The 18644-nt window shown below is 45.8% G+C and overlaps 1 protein-coding gene across 1 annotated transcript; it reads right to left on the bottom strand.

Moving 5' to 3' along the window:
- Positions 1-42: 42 nt before the first annotated feature.
- On the bottom strand, positions 43-10451 carry GALK1 (galactokinase 1). The gene is made up of 8 exons (XM_069953331.1): positions 10256-10451; positions 7483-7672; positions 6140-6259; positions 4601-4736; positions 3647-3828; positions 3420-3570; positions 1293-1455; positions 43-163 (listed from the first exon to the last, which is right to left on the bottom strand). Exons 1-8 carry the CDS (start codon positions 10397-10399, stop codon positions 92-94), a joined length of 1158 nt encoding a protein of 385 aa, XP_069809432.1. The 5' UTR covers positions 10400-10451; the 3' UTR covers positions 43-91.
- Positions 10452-18644: the final 8193 nt, after the last annotated feature.

Genomic DNA, 18644 nt, shown 5'->3' with positions numbered 1-18644 from the left:
CAAATGCATTTTGGGCAGAAAAGACACTTTAAACCCAACCTGTGAGATAAAAAACTCGAGAGAACTTTATTTCCCGAATGGCAGGACATGTTTACAATGATAAGACTCCAGATCCGGCCGATGGCTTGGTGATGTAGAATGACGGCGATCCGCGGAATTTCTCCTGCAAAAAACAAACAAAAACTGGGTAAGTGAATACACATTATGGGGGAGATTTATCAAACATGGTGTAAAGTGAAACTGGCTCAGTCGCCCCTAGCAACCAATCAGATTCCACTTTTTATTTTCCAAAGAGTCTGTGAAGAATGAAAGGTGGAATCTGATTGGTTGCTAGGGGCAACTGAGCCAGTTTCACTTTACACCACGTTTAAATCTACCCCTACGTTTCGCCACAATTTTAAAGGAGAAGTCCCACCAACTATGAAATCTGCAGATGGGTAACTCACCCATCCCCCATGTCTCGTAGTACCGCCATCGGGTCCCATTCGCTCTAGTCGAATCTAGTCTGTTATTTTCACACCCACCCCCGCCTGCAGATTAGTTAAGTTAGTGGGACTTCTCCTTTAAGAAGGTAAACTTAAAGGTATGAGCTACCCCAGACATATCTGCACACAGCTAAACTCTATGGACATGATAAATCACTACCACAGCATATTCCCCTTAAGATACGGCTGAAGGAGTCAGGTCACGGTTGTATATTCTGGCAGTGTTTCAATTGCTAAAACAAACTAAAATCTACATATATACAAAGGCTAAGAAAGTGAATGAGGGCAAAGCAGAGGTCACAGAGGAAAGTCAAGGAGACTAGTGAGCAGGTGCTATAGTAGAGGTCTGTTACTACACAATAGTAAAAGCCAACATCACCCCATAAAAAGGATCATTCTTACAATTGGACTATGCACTTTTCTGACGGCAGTAAATCATCTGCGAGAAGTTAGAGGGGTTTGTGTAGCGCCTCTCTGTTCTGCCTAATATATTAGGTATGGGGGGATGCTGCTGCTATTACACCAGGCATATTGCGATGTCTTCCCAAGGCCAATGTCTGAAGAGAGAAGCGCTACACAACCTTTTTAATGCAACTCTCCAGGTTTAGGGCCACTGATGTATATATTATATATATGTTAAAACAGTTGTCCGATGTTAGTGCGCTCTGCTTTGTTTACAGATCGATGCCATCTATAAAGCTGGTTTAACTTTTGTAATAATAAAAGCATTTTCATACAAAGTGTCACTTCCTGTATCATTATTACTGTGGGCCTATTATAATCTTACTGCCCCAATGGGACAAGCACCTTAATCTGTGTTTTGGTTCTCTCGGCGACTGAAGTCTCCAGTAAAGTTACGGTACAACCTCCAAAACCTCCGCCTGTCATCCGGCTGCCATAAACTCCTGGAACTTCCACTGCGATTGAAACCAACTCATCCAGCTCGGGACAGCTGACCTCATAGTCATCTCTGCAAAGGAAAAAGCTTATGGGCAACATAGACAGCAGCCACAGCACAGATAAAAACTTTCTGACACAATAAGGTCCTATTGCACAAAGCGATTATCTGCCAAATTAGGCAGAATCAGGCAGATAGTGATCAACCGCGGAGCCGATCATTAACTGATAAAAATCATCGGCCACAGACCTGCACGTCGTTCTGTGTAATAGGAGGTGCATGGCCGACGGCTGATAAAAGTGTAAAGAAAATAATAAAGTTATACTTACCTCTCTAGGCTCCTCCTGTGCCTTTCCCCACATACCCTACTCACCGCAATTGCTGCTGACTCCCGTCTCGGTCAGTGATTGGCTTAGCGGCCTGTCACTACAGAGACGGGTCCAGAATCAGCGGCAGCTGCGGTCAGTAGAGAACATGGGGAAAAGGTGGGAGGAGACCAGGGAGCCCAGGAGGGTAAGTATAACTTTATCGTTTTCTATATACGCCAGAATCCGAGCAAGGGCTGCACAGACATAACTAACAATATATAGTCAGTAGACTGTGACTGGTATTGCACGTTTAGCTAATCCCGAGCCCACTGAAGGTGAAGAGTTCTGCATGGGTACTTGCAAAAATGAAAACACTTGGCACTACTCCAATACAATCAATCCATATGTATGATGAGGTTGTTCACTTCGGTTCAATAACCAACTAAGCCTGTTGTTGCGCAAGCGCGCAAATGGCCATCGCTCTAGTGGAGCACACCCGCACCTGCCATGTAACCCGCGTAGCAATTTGGATTGATTGTTTAACGGATAAAGTTTATGAAGATTTATGAAAATATGGTGAGTGCTGCATGATTATTTTTTCTTCTAATTTTCCGCATGGGTACTCTTGCCAGTTCTTCACCACTGGACCACTTTTGGTAAATACTAATTACTACATACTAAAAATGCTGCACAAGACCTGCCATGTGAGAGATCCTATGACACAGCTGACTAGCCATAAGTATTTAGTCCTTGCAAAGTCAAATGCATCTCAATCTTTCACATCAGCTTCAAGAACTGACCATTTACTTGCTGCCTAAAGTATCCCACCCCCTATCCATATTATTCAGTCAACCAGTCAGAATGTTATAGATAGTCAGTGTATATAGAAGCTGGGGCAAAATGCCATTTTACTTTAAGAATCCAGCAGTATACACATGGCACTCAGGGTGCAGATGGGATCGAAATATTATCCTCCAATGACTTAAAGTGTCACTGTCTTTTTGTTTTTATTGTAGAAATCAATAGTCCAGGTGATTTTAAGAAACCTTGTTATTGGGTTTATTAGGCAAATATGCAATTTTCTGCATTTGAAAAGACTTTCCCTAGGTCCCCCCCTCTCTCTCTCTCTCATTCACTGCTCATTATCAGGAAATCTCGACTCTTTTACATCAGTCAGATCCTGTCTGTTCTATGGAGAGGGGAGGGGGGAGGAGGGAGATTAGTCGCCAGCAGAGAACAAAGTATTACACAGCAGGGAGCCACTGAAAGCCCCTATTCAGAGGTCAGAGAGGTCAGTGCTGACGTCAGAGGAGAGAGCCTGGTGATGTACCTGTAAATTAACTCTCTGTTGTCCTGTTTTGGTGCCTCATCTCCCTCAACCCCTCCCCTCTCCATAGAGAACAATGAAGACGGGGGGAGAGATTCAAACTGCTTTTTCATTATAAAAATGCATTTTTCGGCTAATAAACCCAATTACAATGTTTCTTAAAATCACCTGTACTATTGATTTCAGCAAAAAAAATTTAAACAACAGTGACTCTTTAAGGGTTCAGCTTTGCCGCTACTCTGATTTTCCTTGCTGGAAGTGCAGCGACAAAAGAAACCAGGCTGCAGAATCACCTCCTCACCTCGCCTGCCCACGTGTAGTTTAAATGAAAAAAAAAAAAACTCAAAAAGTCTGGAAAACAATGGTATCAAAGGTGAATGTTCACTGTGCTTGTGTCCTACCTCAATGAGTTATGGCTCTCCACCATTAATTTACCAAACAATCGGTAATCACCGTTCTCTAGAGCTTCGGCGGCTTTGGCTGTGCGCTGTATTTCTGTGATGACATGTCGGGCTCGCCTGTAGCACACCTCACTGAGACTATCCTTTCTGGCTGCAATAATAAGGTACAGGTTATATTCATCATTATCGGGAGTTTTCTTTCCTAGTCATTATATCTGACCACTTACCTTCCAGATCTTCCAGACTGGCGTCCCTTAAACTTTCTTTCCCAAGGACCTTAGCTGCCTCCTCGCACTGCCTCCTGCGGGTGGGGTACTCGCTGCCTGTTAGTTCATGGCGTACATTTGAATTTGTGATGAGAACCGACAACTTGGGATCCGTCAGGGGAAGCGGTTTTACTTCTAGGGACCTAAAACGATAGAAGAACGGTAGAAGTATTGACTATTCATGTGTTCAGACTTCATTTACTGGATTACTGTGGTCACCTGAGCCTTAACATAAGTGAAGAACACTAAATTTACTAATGATTGACTACTTATCCAGAAAAACTGTTCTAAAGTCTTGGCCACTAGGTGTCTCACTTCCCAACAATCTACTGTCCACTACCTGTGGTTAGAGGAATTCGATCTCTAGCAGCAGAGAGACCAAGACAGAACACAGGAAGTAGGGGCGGGGCTTAGCTGCTGGTAGGCTCAGGAGAGTGAGAGAGTGAGTCTGGGCTGTGTACCTGGACTCTGTGAGCCAGTCTGTGTTCTCCAGAGGTTCCACACAGTCACTGAAAGGTAAATCCAGGCTTTTCTCTCACCTCTGATCACTCATAGAAACCCCTGTAAAATGGTAATCACTCTTAGAATTAAAATTCCTGTCAGCAGGAAAACCGGCATGTAAATAAGCCTAAGGCTAGATAGGGTCATTGGGATTCATGAGTCATGGGCATAACTTTATTTAAACGCCATAGTCCCTTACAATGCAAAGATATAAGCATTTTTGTTAATATGTAAAGGAAAATCCAAAGTCCAGTGGGCGTTTTCTTTTTATAGTGGCTGCCAGCTGGGTAGGCAGGTACAGAAGAGGTGATTGACAGGACATAGGCTGGATTTGCCTGGGCGTTTACCAAGCTGGGAAGACATATCACAGTGTGAACAGGGTCTAGAAGGTTATGGCTGAAGTATTGTACTGACCTGCAGTCAATAAGGAGAGCATGGCCCTCTTTTCCCATCACAGATATGAACTGGTCCATGATGCCACAGGGCACGCCGGGAAATGTATGTTCAGCTTTCTGACATGTAAGCGCTTTCTGAACAAGATCGCCATCATCTGGTACAGAGGACACATAGCACACATATGAGCTGTACATTCTGCATGATTGTGATATAAAGTAATAAACAAGAAATGATAGATAGAAGAGAGATAGATAGAAGATAGATAGATAGATAGATAGATAGATACCGTAGATAGAAAATCAGTTATGAGTGTAAAGATATAAAGCAGCCAAATCAGTTCATTGGACAAATCCGATCTTCCTTTAAAAGGTGAAATTTTCTATTAACAATATCTTTCCACCGCTCTCTAGTCATGGCATGTGCTTAAAGTGAATCTGTCACCTGCAAAATTGTTCCTGAGCTGGTTGCACTGCAGCATACATTATGTTAGACCTGTATACTGGAAAAATACCAAGAAACAGTATGGTACCATATAAGTGAGTGCACCCCACACAAAATAAGATAAACACAAGAAAATAAAGAACAATATACACATCTATTTTACACATAATTGTTAAAAAAAATGTAAAAACCCAAAACGGGGAATACAAAAAATTCCAAAGGTACACCTGAAATGACCAGCAGGGCGCTGGTTAGGGAAATACATAGCTTCCACTACCTGTACATGGTCTATACACAATGAATAAATCAGATGGCAATATATATCAATCAAATAAGAAAAGATATATAAATATACAATAAGGTGTTACATGTAACACGTGGAATTTTTTGTATTCCCCGTTTGGGGTTTTTAGTGTTTTTAACAATTGTGTAGTTGTGTGTATATGTGATACAATAAAATAGATGTGTATATAGATGTGTTTATCTTATTTTGTGTGGGGTGCACTCGCTTATATGGTACCATACTGTTTCTTGGTACCGAGTGGCAACCCCCAGTTATAGATTCTTCTTTCATTTGGGTAGAGTTCCCCTTCCAATTTTTATAAGTAGCAGACCTGTATACTGGGTCTGTTTTTTTTTTTCAATAAAAAATACTTTATTTCCGTCTGGGATGGTGTCAGAGAGGCCTGACTCAGGGTGCCCTGTGCTCTAGGACCGCAATGCCTATGTGATCTGTATGAAAGCTTTTATTAAGATGTATACTGCAATGTCATCAGCTCAACAACAATTGTGGAAGTGACACTTTACTTTAGTCCAGACAATAGCTTGGCATTGCACATGGGGATCTGTGGCCTGCATGCAGCTGCTCATCCATAGAAACCCATGCTAAGAAGCTCCCAACACAGTTTTTGTCCCGAAGTAATTTCCATAAAGCATGGAACCATATGATGTGATATTACAGGGGATAGGAGATTTGTATTACTCCTATACACCCCCACTTTCGAATAACCGGACTGACAGCTGAGTGGGGCAGATACAGCATGCTGGGATGATGCCATGCTTAAAGTCACACAAGTCTCTCACCCAGTCTGTGAATACAGGCAGAAACGTGCTAACCTGGGCACAGCTGCTGCAGGAAGGTATAGGAGGCGACTTCTAGAGATGCAGAACTGGACAGACCTCCGCCCAATGGTACACTGGTGGCGATCACTGCATTGAAGCCAGGAACGGGGCCGGCTGGGAGGATGCAAAACATCAGAGAGACAGGTATTACATGTTACTTCATACAGGAATAGTAAGACATACCGTATGCCTACAAAGTAATGGGATAATGCCATTTACCCCGGGCTTCTTCCTGTACCAGTGTACACTACTACGTGCCCAGTATTTGCCAGTGTGTACGCTACTGTACCCAGTATGTGGTGGTGCATGCGTTACTGTACCCAGTATGTGCCAGTGTGTACGCTACTGTACCCAGTGTGTGGCGGTGCATGCGTTACTGTACCCAGTATGTGGTGGTGCATGCGTTACTGTACCCAGTATGTGCCAGTGTGTACGCTACTGTACCCAGTGTGTGGCGGTGCATGCGTTACTGTACCCAGTATGTGGCGGTGCATGCGTTACTGTACCCAGTATGTGGTGGTGCATGCGTTACTGTATCCAGTATGTGCCAGTGTGTACGCTACTGTACCCAGTGTGTGGCGGTGCATGCGTTACTGTACCCAGTATGTGGCGGTGCATGCGTTACTGTATCAAGTATGTGGTGGTGCATGCGTTACTGTACCCAGTATGTGCCAGTGTGTACACTACTGTACCCAGTGTGTGGCGGTGCATGCGTTACTGTACCCAGTATGTGGCGGTGCATGCGTTACTGTACCAAGTATGTGGTGGTGCATGCGTTACTGTATCCAGTATGTGCCAGTGTGTACGCTACTGTACCCAGTGTGTGGCGGTGCATGCGTTATTGTACCCAGTATGTGGCGGTGCATGTGTGTACACAGTATGTGCCAGTGTGTACGCTAACGTACCCACTGAGCAGCCTCTTGCCCTCTTGTCCCCTTTGGGATATTAGGGGAGATTAATCAATATGTCTTATAATAAAAATTTCTTTGTTGCCCATAGCAACCAATCACAACCCAGCTTTTATTTTACCAGAACAATATAAGAAATGAAATTTGACCAGTATTTGGTTGTTATGAGGAACAAAGAAAATCTTATTATAAGATGATAAATCTCCCCAATTGTTCTCTTATGTAGAAGTCCTTCTTAAACCTGTACTGTATAAGGAGGTTTATCTTCAAGGCGAGTGAGGAGATTATGGGGAACAAACACTCCCCTGAGCGCTTCTCCCCACTTGTTCTAGAGATTGTGGGGGTCTCATCACCCAGATCCTAGCCGATCAGGGGTTCTGACAGATCATACATTTTTTTTAATGACCATCTAGTAGTGTGACCTCTCACCTCTGTAATGCTGAATTACTCCTTTCACATAGTTCGCCCATTTTGGGGCTCCCGGTGTTAGAGGTTTGCCCACACTTGGGGTCTCAAATTCCACTTTATGTGGCTCATCCGCCCCCTCAGCTGTAGTGACAATGCAGATCCTTCCATCATCCCGCCGGCTCCCTACTATAACCGTGACCAGAGGCAGCGCCTGCAGAAACACAGTGAAAGATGCGGCACCAAATTACTGCTGTGGCCCCTTTTTTTCTGGGGGGCTCCTAAAAGTCAGACCCATATCAATCATAACGTCATGGAACATCCAAAAATATTTCCTTATTTTATGGCTGAAAAAACATCCAAAACACAAAAAAATATCTGAAACTTCTAGAAATTTTTTTGCTGGATGATGTGCATGTGAGCTTAACCCCTTCAGGACCGGGCTAATTTTCGGTTTTGCATTACCGTTTTCCTTTCTGTTTAAAAGGCCATGGCGATTGCATTTTTTTCCCCTACAGACCCACTTGAGCCCTTATTTTTTGCGCCACTATTTGTACTTTACAATGGTAGACTTAATTTTTACTTAATTAAAGTATGCTGTGAAACCAGGAAAAAAAAATATTTGTGCAGTGAAATTGGAAAAAAAAAAATGGAATTTTTTTCATATGTTCCTCACATCAGTACGATTACCACAATATGTAATTTATATAACTTTTATTTTATCTGACTGCTTTAAAAAAATTAAAACCTAAAAAACTAAATGTGTTTGAAATTGCTCTATTCCCAGCCTTATAACTCTTTAATACTTTGGTCTCTGGTGTCATTTAGGAATGTGATAATTTAACAGTTCGGGCGATTACGCACGCGGCGATACCAAATATGTTTATTTATTTAGTTTTATTTATAAAAAGGGAAAAGGGGGGGTGATTCAAACTTTTATTAGGGAAGGGGTTTTTTTATACTAATAAAAACCCTTTTTTTTTACTTTATACTTTAACTTTGAGTCCCCCTGGGGGACTTTCAGTATTACTGCAGTGATCTCCCATAGAGATCACTGCAGTATACTTTATACAGCAATGATCAATTAGATCATTGCTGTATTACTCTGGTCTGCAGCAGACCAGACACATTGATTGCCGATCCGGGATCAGCGTCAGTGCGACGCTGAGCCCCAGCTCGGTAAGGAGAAGGGATCTTCCCTCTGCGATCACATCTCCCACTAGATACCAGGGAGAGGGGGAAATCATAAATTTAAATGCAGCTGTTAATTTTGACAGCTGCATTTAAATGTATAATTAGCAGGCGCGGCAATCGGACCACGCCCACTTATAGCCATGGTCCCGGGCTACAAACAGCACCCGGGATCGCAGCAGTTCAGATCTAATGCCCCCACCCGCATCAGGACGTACATATTCTCTTCTCATATGTTGCTGCCCATGGTGAGACCCAACAATTGGTTCCCCCAGTTCTGAGCCGCTGCTTTCTGCTGAAGACACACTTTTTATTTTAAATGTTTTTATAACTCATCAGAAAGGTTAGGTGTAGAGATGAGCGAACCTTGAGCATGCTTGAGTCGATCCGAACCCGAACTTTCGGCATTTGATTAGCGGTGGCTGCTGAACTTGGATAAAGCCCTAAGGCTATGTGGAAAACATGGATATAGTCATTGGCTGTATCCATGTTTTCCAGACAACCTTAGAGCTTTATCCAAGTTCTGCAGCCCCCGCTAATCAAATGCCGAACGTTCGGGTTCGGATGGACTCGAACCCGGTTCGCTCATCTCTAGTTAGGTGAGATAATGACCAGCTGGACACCCACTGGATGTGAGAATGAGGGGTCCTAGCCCAGTTCTCATCCTGGGGAGCAGCTGCTGCCCCTCTCTATATGGGTAAATGAGCCCATCTGGATGGCTCTGACATTCCCCTTCAGCTCTATGGTAAGAGACAACACTTGGGCATGATGGGAGTGGTATTTTTACAAAACTGGAGAGCCACTAAACTGATTATAAACACAAGACAATGGATCATTGCATTTAAAAGGCGCCCAAAAATGTCCAATCTAGGCTCAAGGATGTCAAACTGGGGCCCTCCAGCTGTTGCAAAACTTAAAGCGGATGTACCATCAGTATTGCACATTGATAGTACGGCTCCTTCGCGGATAAGCCGATGCCGTGGTCCCTTTTTTGAACGGCGGCCCAGTTCCCGAGCATGTCGTTGTTTGGCGGTGAAGCAGTGGAGACGGGCCGGCCTGCTCCCAATGGGAGGAAACTTCCGGCCCTCTATGACGCTTCTACATTGAATCTAATGGAGCCGCGTCAGAGGGGCGGGGGGGTTTCTCCCACTGGGGGCCCCATTCCATCCACGTGCAATACTTAAAGCGAATGTACTGATGGTATACTCATTTTAAAGTGGTATTCCAGGAAAAATTCCCTGAAAAGTAAGTGATTGCGGGGGTCCAACCTCTGTATCCCCCGCCGTGACCCATAACTCTATTCATTGCTGTGGAGGGCCGGAAAGAGCAGAGTATGCCAGAAGAGGTCAGACCCCTCACGATCCTGTAGATAGGGGAAACGTTAATTTTTCCTGGAATTCCCCTTTAAGTTTCATCATGCCCGGACACCCAAAGCTTTAGCTGTCCAGGCATGATGGGAGTTGTAGTTTTATAGCAGCTGGAGGCCTACAATAAGAATGACACATCTGATTGGTAGGAGAACATATACTGGAGCGCCCAGCGCGCTATCACGTGACCCCCTGCACGATCATGTGACCCGGCCCTCCAGTGCTCATGGATCCCTCACCATAGGCAGCACGAATCCTCCATTATAGTCCGTGTGCTCCCCGATCAGATTCACCCTGCCCGGGGCGTACACCGCCACCTGAGGCTCGTTCCCCCCGAAGGTCTCCGCGAACACCCGCCGGGCTGCAGCCTCCGGGACAGACATCGCTGCTCAGTAGTGGGCGTGCACTTCCGTGTGTCAGCTGACCCCGCCCATGTGCAGCACGTGACCTGACCGGACGCTGTCTGCCTGCCAGGTAGTCACCTCAGGGTCAGACGTGGCCGGAGACGTCACTGTGTGACTTGAATCCGCTTGTTGCATAATAAATATGTAAAAATAAATGAATACAATAATATGGTACTTATTTATTAATAATAACAATAAATACATTTAAAGGGATATTCCTATCTCAGTTATTTCCTATCCACAGGTCAGGGAATAACATGTTAGAGGTCTGACCTTGGGATCCCTATTAATTCCAATACCAAAGGGAAAATGCACCCTGAAATAATGGATTCCCAATGACCATTGCTGAGCTCAGTGCTGGGGATAGGGGATGGGGCTTTGGCGGGTAAGGATATCCCTTTAATACGTTTATTATTGCTGAAAGGTGAAAACTGAAGATACTTAAAGGGATTTTTTAAGAATCAAACATGCCCTGTTTGCAGGATAGGACATAACAAGCTGATCAGTGCTGGGAGGCAGAGAATAAATGGAGCTAGCGGCCCACTCATTCCCGGGTGGATCTCTCTTCATTCTCAGGACTGGGGGGGGGGGGACCTCACAGATCGGCGGCCCTGCGTGTGGGCAATGTGAGATAGGAATATCTGTTCAACTAGCCACAAAGATAGAGGGGATGACTCTACTAAAAAAAAAAACATAAGGGATTTACTATTTCTAGGCCTTCACTTTAAAGGGGATCTGTCACTAGGTTTATGCCTCCTTAAATGAGGGCAGCATAAACTAGTGACAGAAATACTGAACAGATCGGTGTATGACTCACATCATTTTGTTCAGTCGTTCTCCTAATATGCAGGAGAATAGGATTCTTGCCGCACCCCTCCCCCTGCCCTTCAGCTGCTGATTGACAGTTGACTGCCTATACACAGTACAGATAGATAACTGCCAATCAGCAGCTGGTGGGCAGAGTTTTCTGCTTCTCATGAATATCCAGGACTATTGGGCTCATGCTTCTTATTGTCCATATTATTCAGGAGGATATCTCTGGATCAGCTGCACAGAACAATGTAAGTGATCCATCATTCTGTTCAGCTTCTCTGTCACTAGTTTATGCTACCCTGAGATAGGACACATGAACCTGCTGACAGAATCTCCTTAAAGCGACTTGGGAAATAGTTTATAGGGAATCTGTTGGGACCATTAAAGTAAATGGGGTCATCATGGTGTATGTCAGCATTGCAGCTTACCAGTATCCTGACATATACCAGTGACAGGACACAACCTGCACCGCACTAGTGTTTTAAAGTACCACGAGTTGGATATATTACATTATATGGTAGGACATGCTATTTTTTACAGATCTATTGAAGCTGCCTTCTACAAGTTTTCAATAGTTTGCAGCATAGATATTAAGTTGCAACCAGGGAGGCCGATCCTCCATTTAACTTAGAACATTATAGAACAAACGGGAGGCAAAATATTGGGAACATATAGTTTTTTTTTTATTTTAACACCACATATTTGTCCCACATAACATTGTACATTTATTCAGGGTGGGCACTGACTGTGAGTGTGTCAGGGTGGGCACTGACTGTGAGTGTGTCAGGGTGGGCACTGACTGTTAGTGTGTCAGGGTGGGCACTGAATGTGAGTGTGTCAGGGTGGGCACTGACTGTAAGTGTCAGGGTGGGCACTGACTGTGAGTGTGTCAGGGTGGGCATTGAATGTGAGTGTGTCAGGGTTGGCACTGACTGAGTGTGTCAGGGTGGGCACAGACTGTGAGTGTGTCAGGGTGGGCACTGACTGTGAGTGTGTCAGGGTGGGCACTGACTGAGTGTGTCAGGGTGGGCACTGAATGTTAGTGTGTCAGGGTGGGCACTGACTGTGAGTGTGTCAGGGTGGGCACTGACTGTGAGTGTGTCAGGGTGGGCACTGACTGTAAGTGTGTCAGGGTGGGCACTGATTGTTAGTGTGTCAGGGTGGGCACTGACTGTGAGTGTGTCAGGGTGGGCACTGACTGTTAGTGTGTCAGGGTGGGCACTGACTGTGAGTGTGTCAGGGTGGGCATTGACTGTTAGTGTGTCAGGGTGGGCACTGACTGTGAGTGTGTCAGGGTGGGCACTGACTGAGTGTGTCAGGGTGGGCACTGAATGTGAGTGTGTCAGGGTGGGCACTGACTGTGAGTGTGTCAGGGTGGGCACTGACTGTGAGTGTGTCAGGGTGGGCACTGACTGTGAGTGTGTCAGGGTGGGCACTGACTGTGAGTGTGTCAGGGTGGGCACTGACTGTGAGTGTGTCAGGGTGGGCACTGACTGAGTGTGTCAGGGGAGTGTGTCAGGGTGGGCACTGACTGTGAGTGTGTCAGGGTGGGCACTGACTGTAAGTGTGTCAGGGTGGGCACTGATTGTTAGTGTGTCAGGGTGGGCACTGACTGTGAGTGTGTCAGGGTGGGCACTGACTGTGAGTGTGTCAGGGTGGGCACTGACTGTTAGTGTGTCAGGGTGGGCACTGACTGTGAGTGTGTCAGGGTGGGCAGTGACTGTGAGTGTGTCAGGGTGGGCAGTGACTGTGAGTGTGTCAGGGTGGGCACTGACTGTGAGTGTGTCAGGGTGGGCACTGACTGTGAGTGTGTCAGGGTGGGCACTGACTGTGAGTGTATCAGCTGCTCCCCACTACACTGGTGAGTTCTGCCTCAGCCTTCACCCCTTGGTTGGTGAGTGAAGCCCTCAATGCCCTCAGGCTAAACCAGGGATGGGGAACCTTTGGCCCTCCAGCTGTTGGAAAACTATAATTCCCATCATGCCTGGACAACCTTTGGCAATTATTGTATCTCTCTTACATCAATATACACAATGTTTATGTAGTAAGTGTAATGTGTAGGCGACATCAAGTAAGTAATGGACAAGTGAGTATCAGTGGTTCCTGTATCTGCTCCCAGCACTTCCCTTATGTGTATAACAGTCAGGTGATTGGTATGTCAGCACACACCTATAATACCACTCCTACAGCAAACACGCTAATACTCCCTGACAGATAGGTCCCATTCAGGAGTAAGAGGCCATTCACACAATCTCCGCTGTCTGTAACACGGACGGTGTCCTGCGGAGTGGATCACGGAGCTCCCCGCATGATTAATGATGTCAGAAGCTCTGATACTATTTGAAAGTTCGCGCTAGTGTACTGACACAGCCACGCAGCTGTGTCAGTACACCAGCGTAAACACTTATAGGGGTTGTCCAGCAAAAAAAAAATTCTTTCAAATAAACTGGTGTCAGAAAGTTATATAGATTTGTATTCCTATACTTATAAGTTGCTGTATGTCCTGCAGGAAGTGGTATTTTATTTACATTCAGAAACAGTGCTCTCTGCTGACACCTCTGTCCATGTCAGGAACTGTCCAGAGTAGCAAATCCCTATAGAAAACCTCTCCTGCTCAGGACAGTTCCTGTCTTGGTCAGAGATGGCAGCAGAGAGCATTGTGTCTGAATGTAAATAACAACATTTCCTGCAGGGCATACAGCAGCTGATAAGTATGGAAAGACATGAGATTTTTAAATAGAAGTAAATTACAAATCTCTACAACTTTATGACACCAGTTGATTTGAAAGAATTTTTCTTTCGCTGGACAATCCCTTTAAACCCCCTTAGATTTACCAGGGTCTTCTAGGCTGCAGTCTATAGATGTGCTACATGTATCGGAAGAAAGATTAGTCATTAGACAGCTATATGTGTATAAGTGTGCATATAAAGAGAGCTGTCAATCACTGAGTAGGACCGCCTTCCTGACTACTTGGCCCAGAATGAGCAGAGTTTTACAGGAATAAATGATGAACATTTTCCATAACATTCTATATGTGTGTAATGGCGGAACCTATGGGCAAAATTTGCTGGATCAATAAAAGCTGCATGCAATCTGGCCAAGCACTCTGGAAGGAAAATGAGGTATATGAACCCACCCCAGAATATGAGGGTGAACTGCAACCAACTAAGTAATACAATCAAAGCGACAAAATGCAGCGAGTATGTCATATGTGAACCGGGCCGTAAAGCTGATGGTTCCGGCTGTATTACTGCATGAGGGTGTTATAATGTCCATTGGACAGGGCACGTCAGAGGATCACATGGGTGTGGTACATTAGTCGCTACCTGCAGATCCAAGTGTGGTAAAAGTACCTACAGCAGGACAGACCTGGTGCGGAGCTTGTGTAACATCATCATGGACTATGTGACACCTACAATAAGTACGTGACATGGGCCAGATTCTGGTGGGCACTGCCGCCGCAGCCCAGGAGATGAGCTGTGTAGGGAAACACAGCAGGTTAGAAGTGCCCTTTAGCTTTGTTCCCCACTAGGTGTATCCTGGCATTATGGTTATATGGGGATCACCATGACCCACAGGTAATAAAAGAGTCCTGCCCTGTGGCGATTCCGGCCTGCTGTCATCCGCACTATACATGAGGTAACAGACATACTGTAGTAATCCCTGACAAACCTGTTCTGCAAATACCTCATGTCAATGCATCTCTTTCCTGTCCTCCCCCACATATCGTACTCCTCAGTATGACCCCCATAGCTGTTCCCTGGAGTGTACCCCAATGCATCTCTTTCCTGTCCTCCCCCACATATGGCACTCCTCAGTATGGCCTCCATGGCTGCTCTGTGGAGTGTACCCCAATGCATCTCTTTCCTGTCCTCCCCCACATATCGTACTCCTCAGTATGACCCCCATAGCTGTTCCCTGGAGTGTACCCCAATGCATCTCTTTCCTGTCCTCCCCCACATATGGCACTCCTCAGTATGGCCTCCATAGCTTTTCCCTGTAGTGTACCCCAATGTATCTCTTTCCTGTCCTCCCCCACATATCGTACTCCTCAGTATGACCCCCATAGCTGTTCCCTGGAGTGTACCCCAATGCATCTCTTTCCTGTCCTCCCCCACATATGGCACTCCTCAGTATGGCCTCCATAGCTTTTCCCTGTAGTGTACCCCAATGTATCTCTTTCCTGTCCTCCCCCACATATCGTACTCCTCAGTATGGCCTCCATAGCTGCTCTGTGGAGTGTACCCCAATGTATCTCTTTCCTGTCCTCCCCCACATATGGCACTCCTCAGTATGGCCTCCATAGCTTTTCCCTGTAGTGTACCCCAATGTATCTCTTTCCTGTCCTCCCCCACATATCGTACTCCTCAGTATGGCCTCCATAGCTGCTCTGTGGAGTGTACCCCAATGTATCTCTTTCCTGTCCTCCCCCACATATGGCACTCCTCAGTATGGCCTCCATAGCTGTTCCCTGGAGTGTACCCCAATGTATCTCTTTCCTGTCCTCCCCCACATATGGCACTCCTCAGTATGGCCTCCATCGCTGCTCTCTGGAGTGTACCCCATCTGTGCCCCCCTACCCCCATCTCCTCATGCTCTCCTCCTTTTCTCTTTTTATCCTCGTCCTTGGTGTGAGGTATCATCAGTATATATATATTATATCTGTGGACAGTCCTGGGAGAACTCTACCCAATTCACCAAATTAACTAGGCCAGCTTTTTGTGTACTTTTTCCCTTCTCGTGCTTCGGTTGTACGCAGCATGGGTAAAATTGGGGACACTGTAAAATGGTACTCCATCATATACTGTGGCATAGCCATGGGGGTTCAATAGACCAAACACAGTCTACTTGTGATTAGTCTTGGTCTATTTTAGGCTATATTCACACACAGTATTTCTGTCAGTCTTTTTTCAACCAAAATCAGGAGTACGACTGATGCTGCGTTTACACAAAACGATTATTGGCCCGATCGTACGATTAACGATGTCGGAGTAACAATTTTTTTTCATAACGATCAGCGTTTAGACGGTACAATATATCGTACGGAAGATTAGTTTTGCGATCGCTTAAGCCTATCTCACACATTGGTTAAATCGGCGAACGGAGCGATCAGCGAATTTTTTGCGAACGATCAACGACGATTTGAGAACATGTTCAAAGATCAAAATGAACGATTTTTCACTCGTCGTTTGATCGTTCGCTGCGTTTACACGTACGATTATCGTTCAAATTATAATTATAATGAAAAGATTTGCACTTTTCATTCCTCACAGACCCTTTAGAAAATGAAAGGTGGAATCTGATTGGTTGCTAGGGGCAACTGAGTCAGTTTCAGTTTACACCATGTTTGATAAATCTCCCCCACTATGTGTAAACATAGCCTTAAAGGGGAACTATCGGCAAGTTAGGCTAATCCAACCTGCTGATAGCCCCCTTTAGTGCAGGAGATACAGTGGATGGTGCAGATAGTCGATTGCTCCACAGTCTGGTAAGACCGCTAGAAGCACTGGGGCACCCTTAGGAGCGTAGACCAAACAACTAACTTCATCGAAACAGTGCCGAGGATGAAGGTAACAGACATACCATCAGCCTCGGCGTCTCCTGCACCATAGGGACATATCAGCTGGTTGGATTTGTCTGGGCTAAAGCCCAGATGGGCATTGTGGTTTTGTAACATCTGGAGAGCCGCCTGTTTGACTCCTGTGCTATAACGGGGGCAGAGGGTGCGCCCGGGAGTCTAAGATCTTTCTTTCCCTTATGGGGCCAGTACTATATGAAGCATTATAGTTGAGGGGCCCTGTGACAGACCTTGCACTGGGGTCATCAACTTTGAATTACATGTCATGTGATGATCCCCTATAAGGTAGGCCGGGGTCACATCTGAGCTTCCATCACAGAATACACTCAACATGATTTTTTATCACATTAAAAATCCGGTGAAATGATGGACACCAACCGGAAACCCAACTGAGCCATTAAAGTCAGTGGTGTCCATCTAGCTCCATTGGTGTCTGTCATACTGTGGACCAGCTCTGTTTACTGCAATGTAGCCTCCAATGCACATGTGAACCTAGACTTACAGGTAATGTATGTTTGTTTTACACATAAAAAGGTTGTTTTTTTAACAGTCTAGTGTCCCTGCCATTCATTCCTATGTAAGGGAGTGGAGCCGTGCTGACAGGTGAGGCATGAAGCCGTGCCCAGTCAGTGCTGTACAGGTATGTCATAGAGCCCAGTCAGTGCTGTACAGGTATGTCATAGAGACCAGTCAGTGCTGTACAGGTATGTCATAGAGCCCAGTCAGTGCTGTACAGGTGTGTCATAGAGCCCAGTCAGTGCTGTACAGGTATGTCATAGAGCCCAGTCAGTGCAGTACAGGTACTGTATGTCATAGAGCCCAGTCAGTGCTGTACAGGTATGTCATAGAGCCCAGTCAGCGCTGCACAGGTGTGTCATAGAGCCCAGTCAGTGCTGCACAGGTACTGTATGTCATAGAGCCCAGTCAGTGCTGCACAGGTACTGTATGTTATAGAGCCCAGTCAGTGCTGTACAGGGCAGCACAGGTATGTCATAGAGCCCAGTCAGTGCTGTACAGGTACTGTATGTCATATAGCCCAGTCAGTGCTGCACAGGTACTGTATTTCATAGAGCCCAGTCAGTGCTGTACAGGTATGTCATAGAGCCCAGTCAGTGCTGCACAGGTGTGTCATAGAGCCCAGTCAGTGCTGTACAGGTATGTCATAGAGCCCAGTCAGTGCTGCACAGGTGTGTCATAGAGCCCAGTCAGTGCTGCACAGGTACTGTATGTCATAGAGCCCAGTCAGTGCTGCACAGGTACTGTATGTCATAGAGCCCAGTCAGTGCTGTACAGGGCAGCACAGGTATGTCATAGAGCCCAGTCAGTGCTGTACAGGGCAGCACAGGTATGTCATAGAGCCCAGTCAGTGCTGCACAGGTACTGTATGTCATAGAGCCCAGTCAGTGCTGTACAGGTATGTCATAGAGCCCAGTCAGTGCTGTACAGGTACTGTATGTCATATAGCCCAGTCAGTGCTGTACAGGTATGTCATAGAGCCCAGTCAGTGCTGCACAGGTGTGTCATAGAGCCCAGTCAGTGCTGTACAGGTATGTCATAGAGCCCAGTCAGTGCTGCACAGGTGTGTCATAGAGCCCAGTCAGTGCTGCACAGGTGTGTCATAGAGCCCAGTCAGTGCTGCACAGGTGTGTCATAGAGCCCAGTCAGTGCTGCACAGGTACTGTATGTCATAGAGCCCAGTCAGTGCTGCACAGGTACTGTATGTCATAGAGCCCAGTCAGTGCTGTACTGGTATGTCATAGAGCCCAGTCAGTGCAGTACAGGTATGTCATAGAGCCCAGTCAGTGCAGTACAGGTACTGTATGTCATAGAGC

Source organism: Dendropsophus ebraccatus, chromosome 14 (genome assembly GCF_027789765.1).
Source record: "Dendropsophus ebraccatus isolate aDenEbr1 chromosome 14, aDenEbr1.pat, whole genome shotgun sequence".
Classification (NCBI taxonomy): Eukaryota; Metazoa; Chordata; class Amphibia; order Anura; family Hylidae; genus Dendropsophus; species Dendropsophus ebraccatus.
Note: the sequence above shows the minus strand (reverse complement) of the source record. Positions and strands in the feature narration are given on the sequence as shown.

Bases quoted from the DNA above. Each gene is read 5' to 3' on its own strand.
- GALK1 (XM_069953331.1), bottom strand. From the start codon at position 10,399: ATGTCTGTCCCGGAGGCTGCAGCCCGGCGGGTGTTCGCGGAGACCTTC. The intron at 7,673-10,255 runs GTGAGGGATCCA...GTGTTTCTGCAG, and splicing joins GAGGATTCGTGCTGCCTATG to GCGCTGCCTCTGGTCACGGT. The intron at 164-1,292 runs GTGCTTGTCCCA...TGTTTTTTGCAG, and splicing joins GAACCAAAACACAGATTAAG to GAGAAATTCCGCGGATCGCC.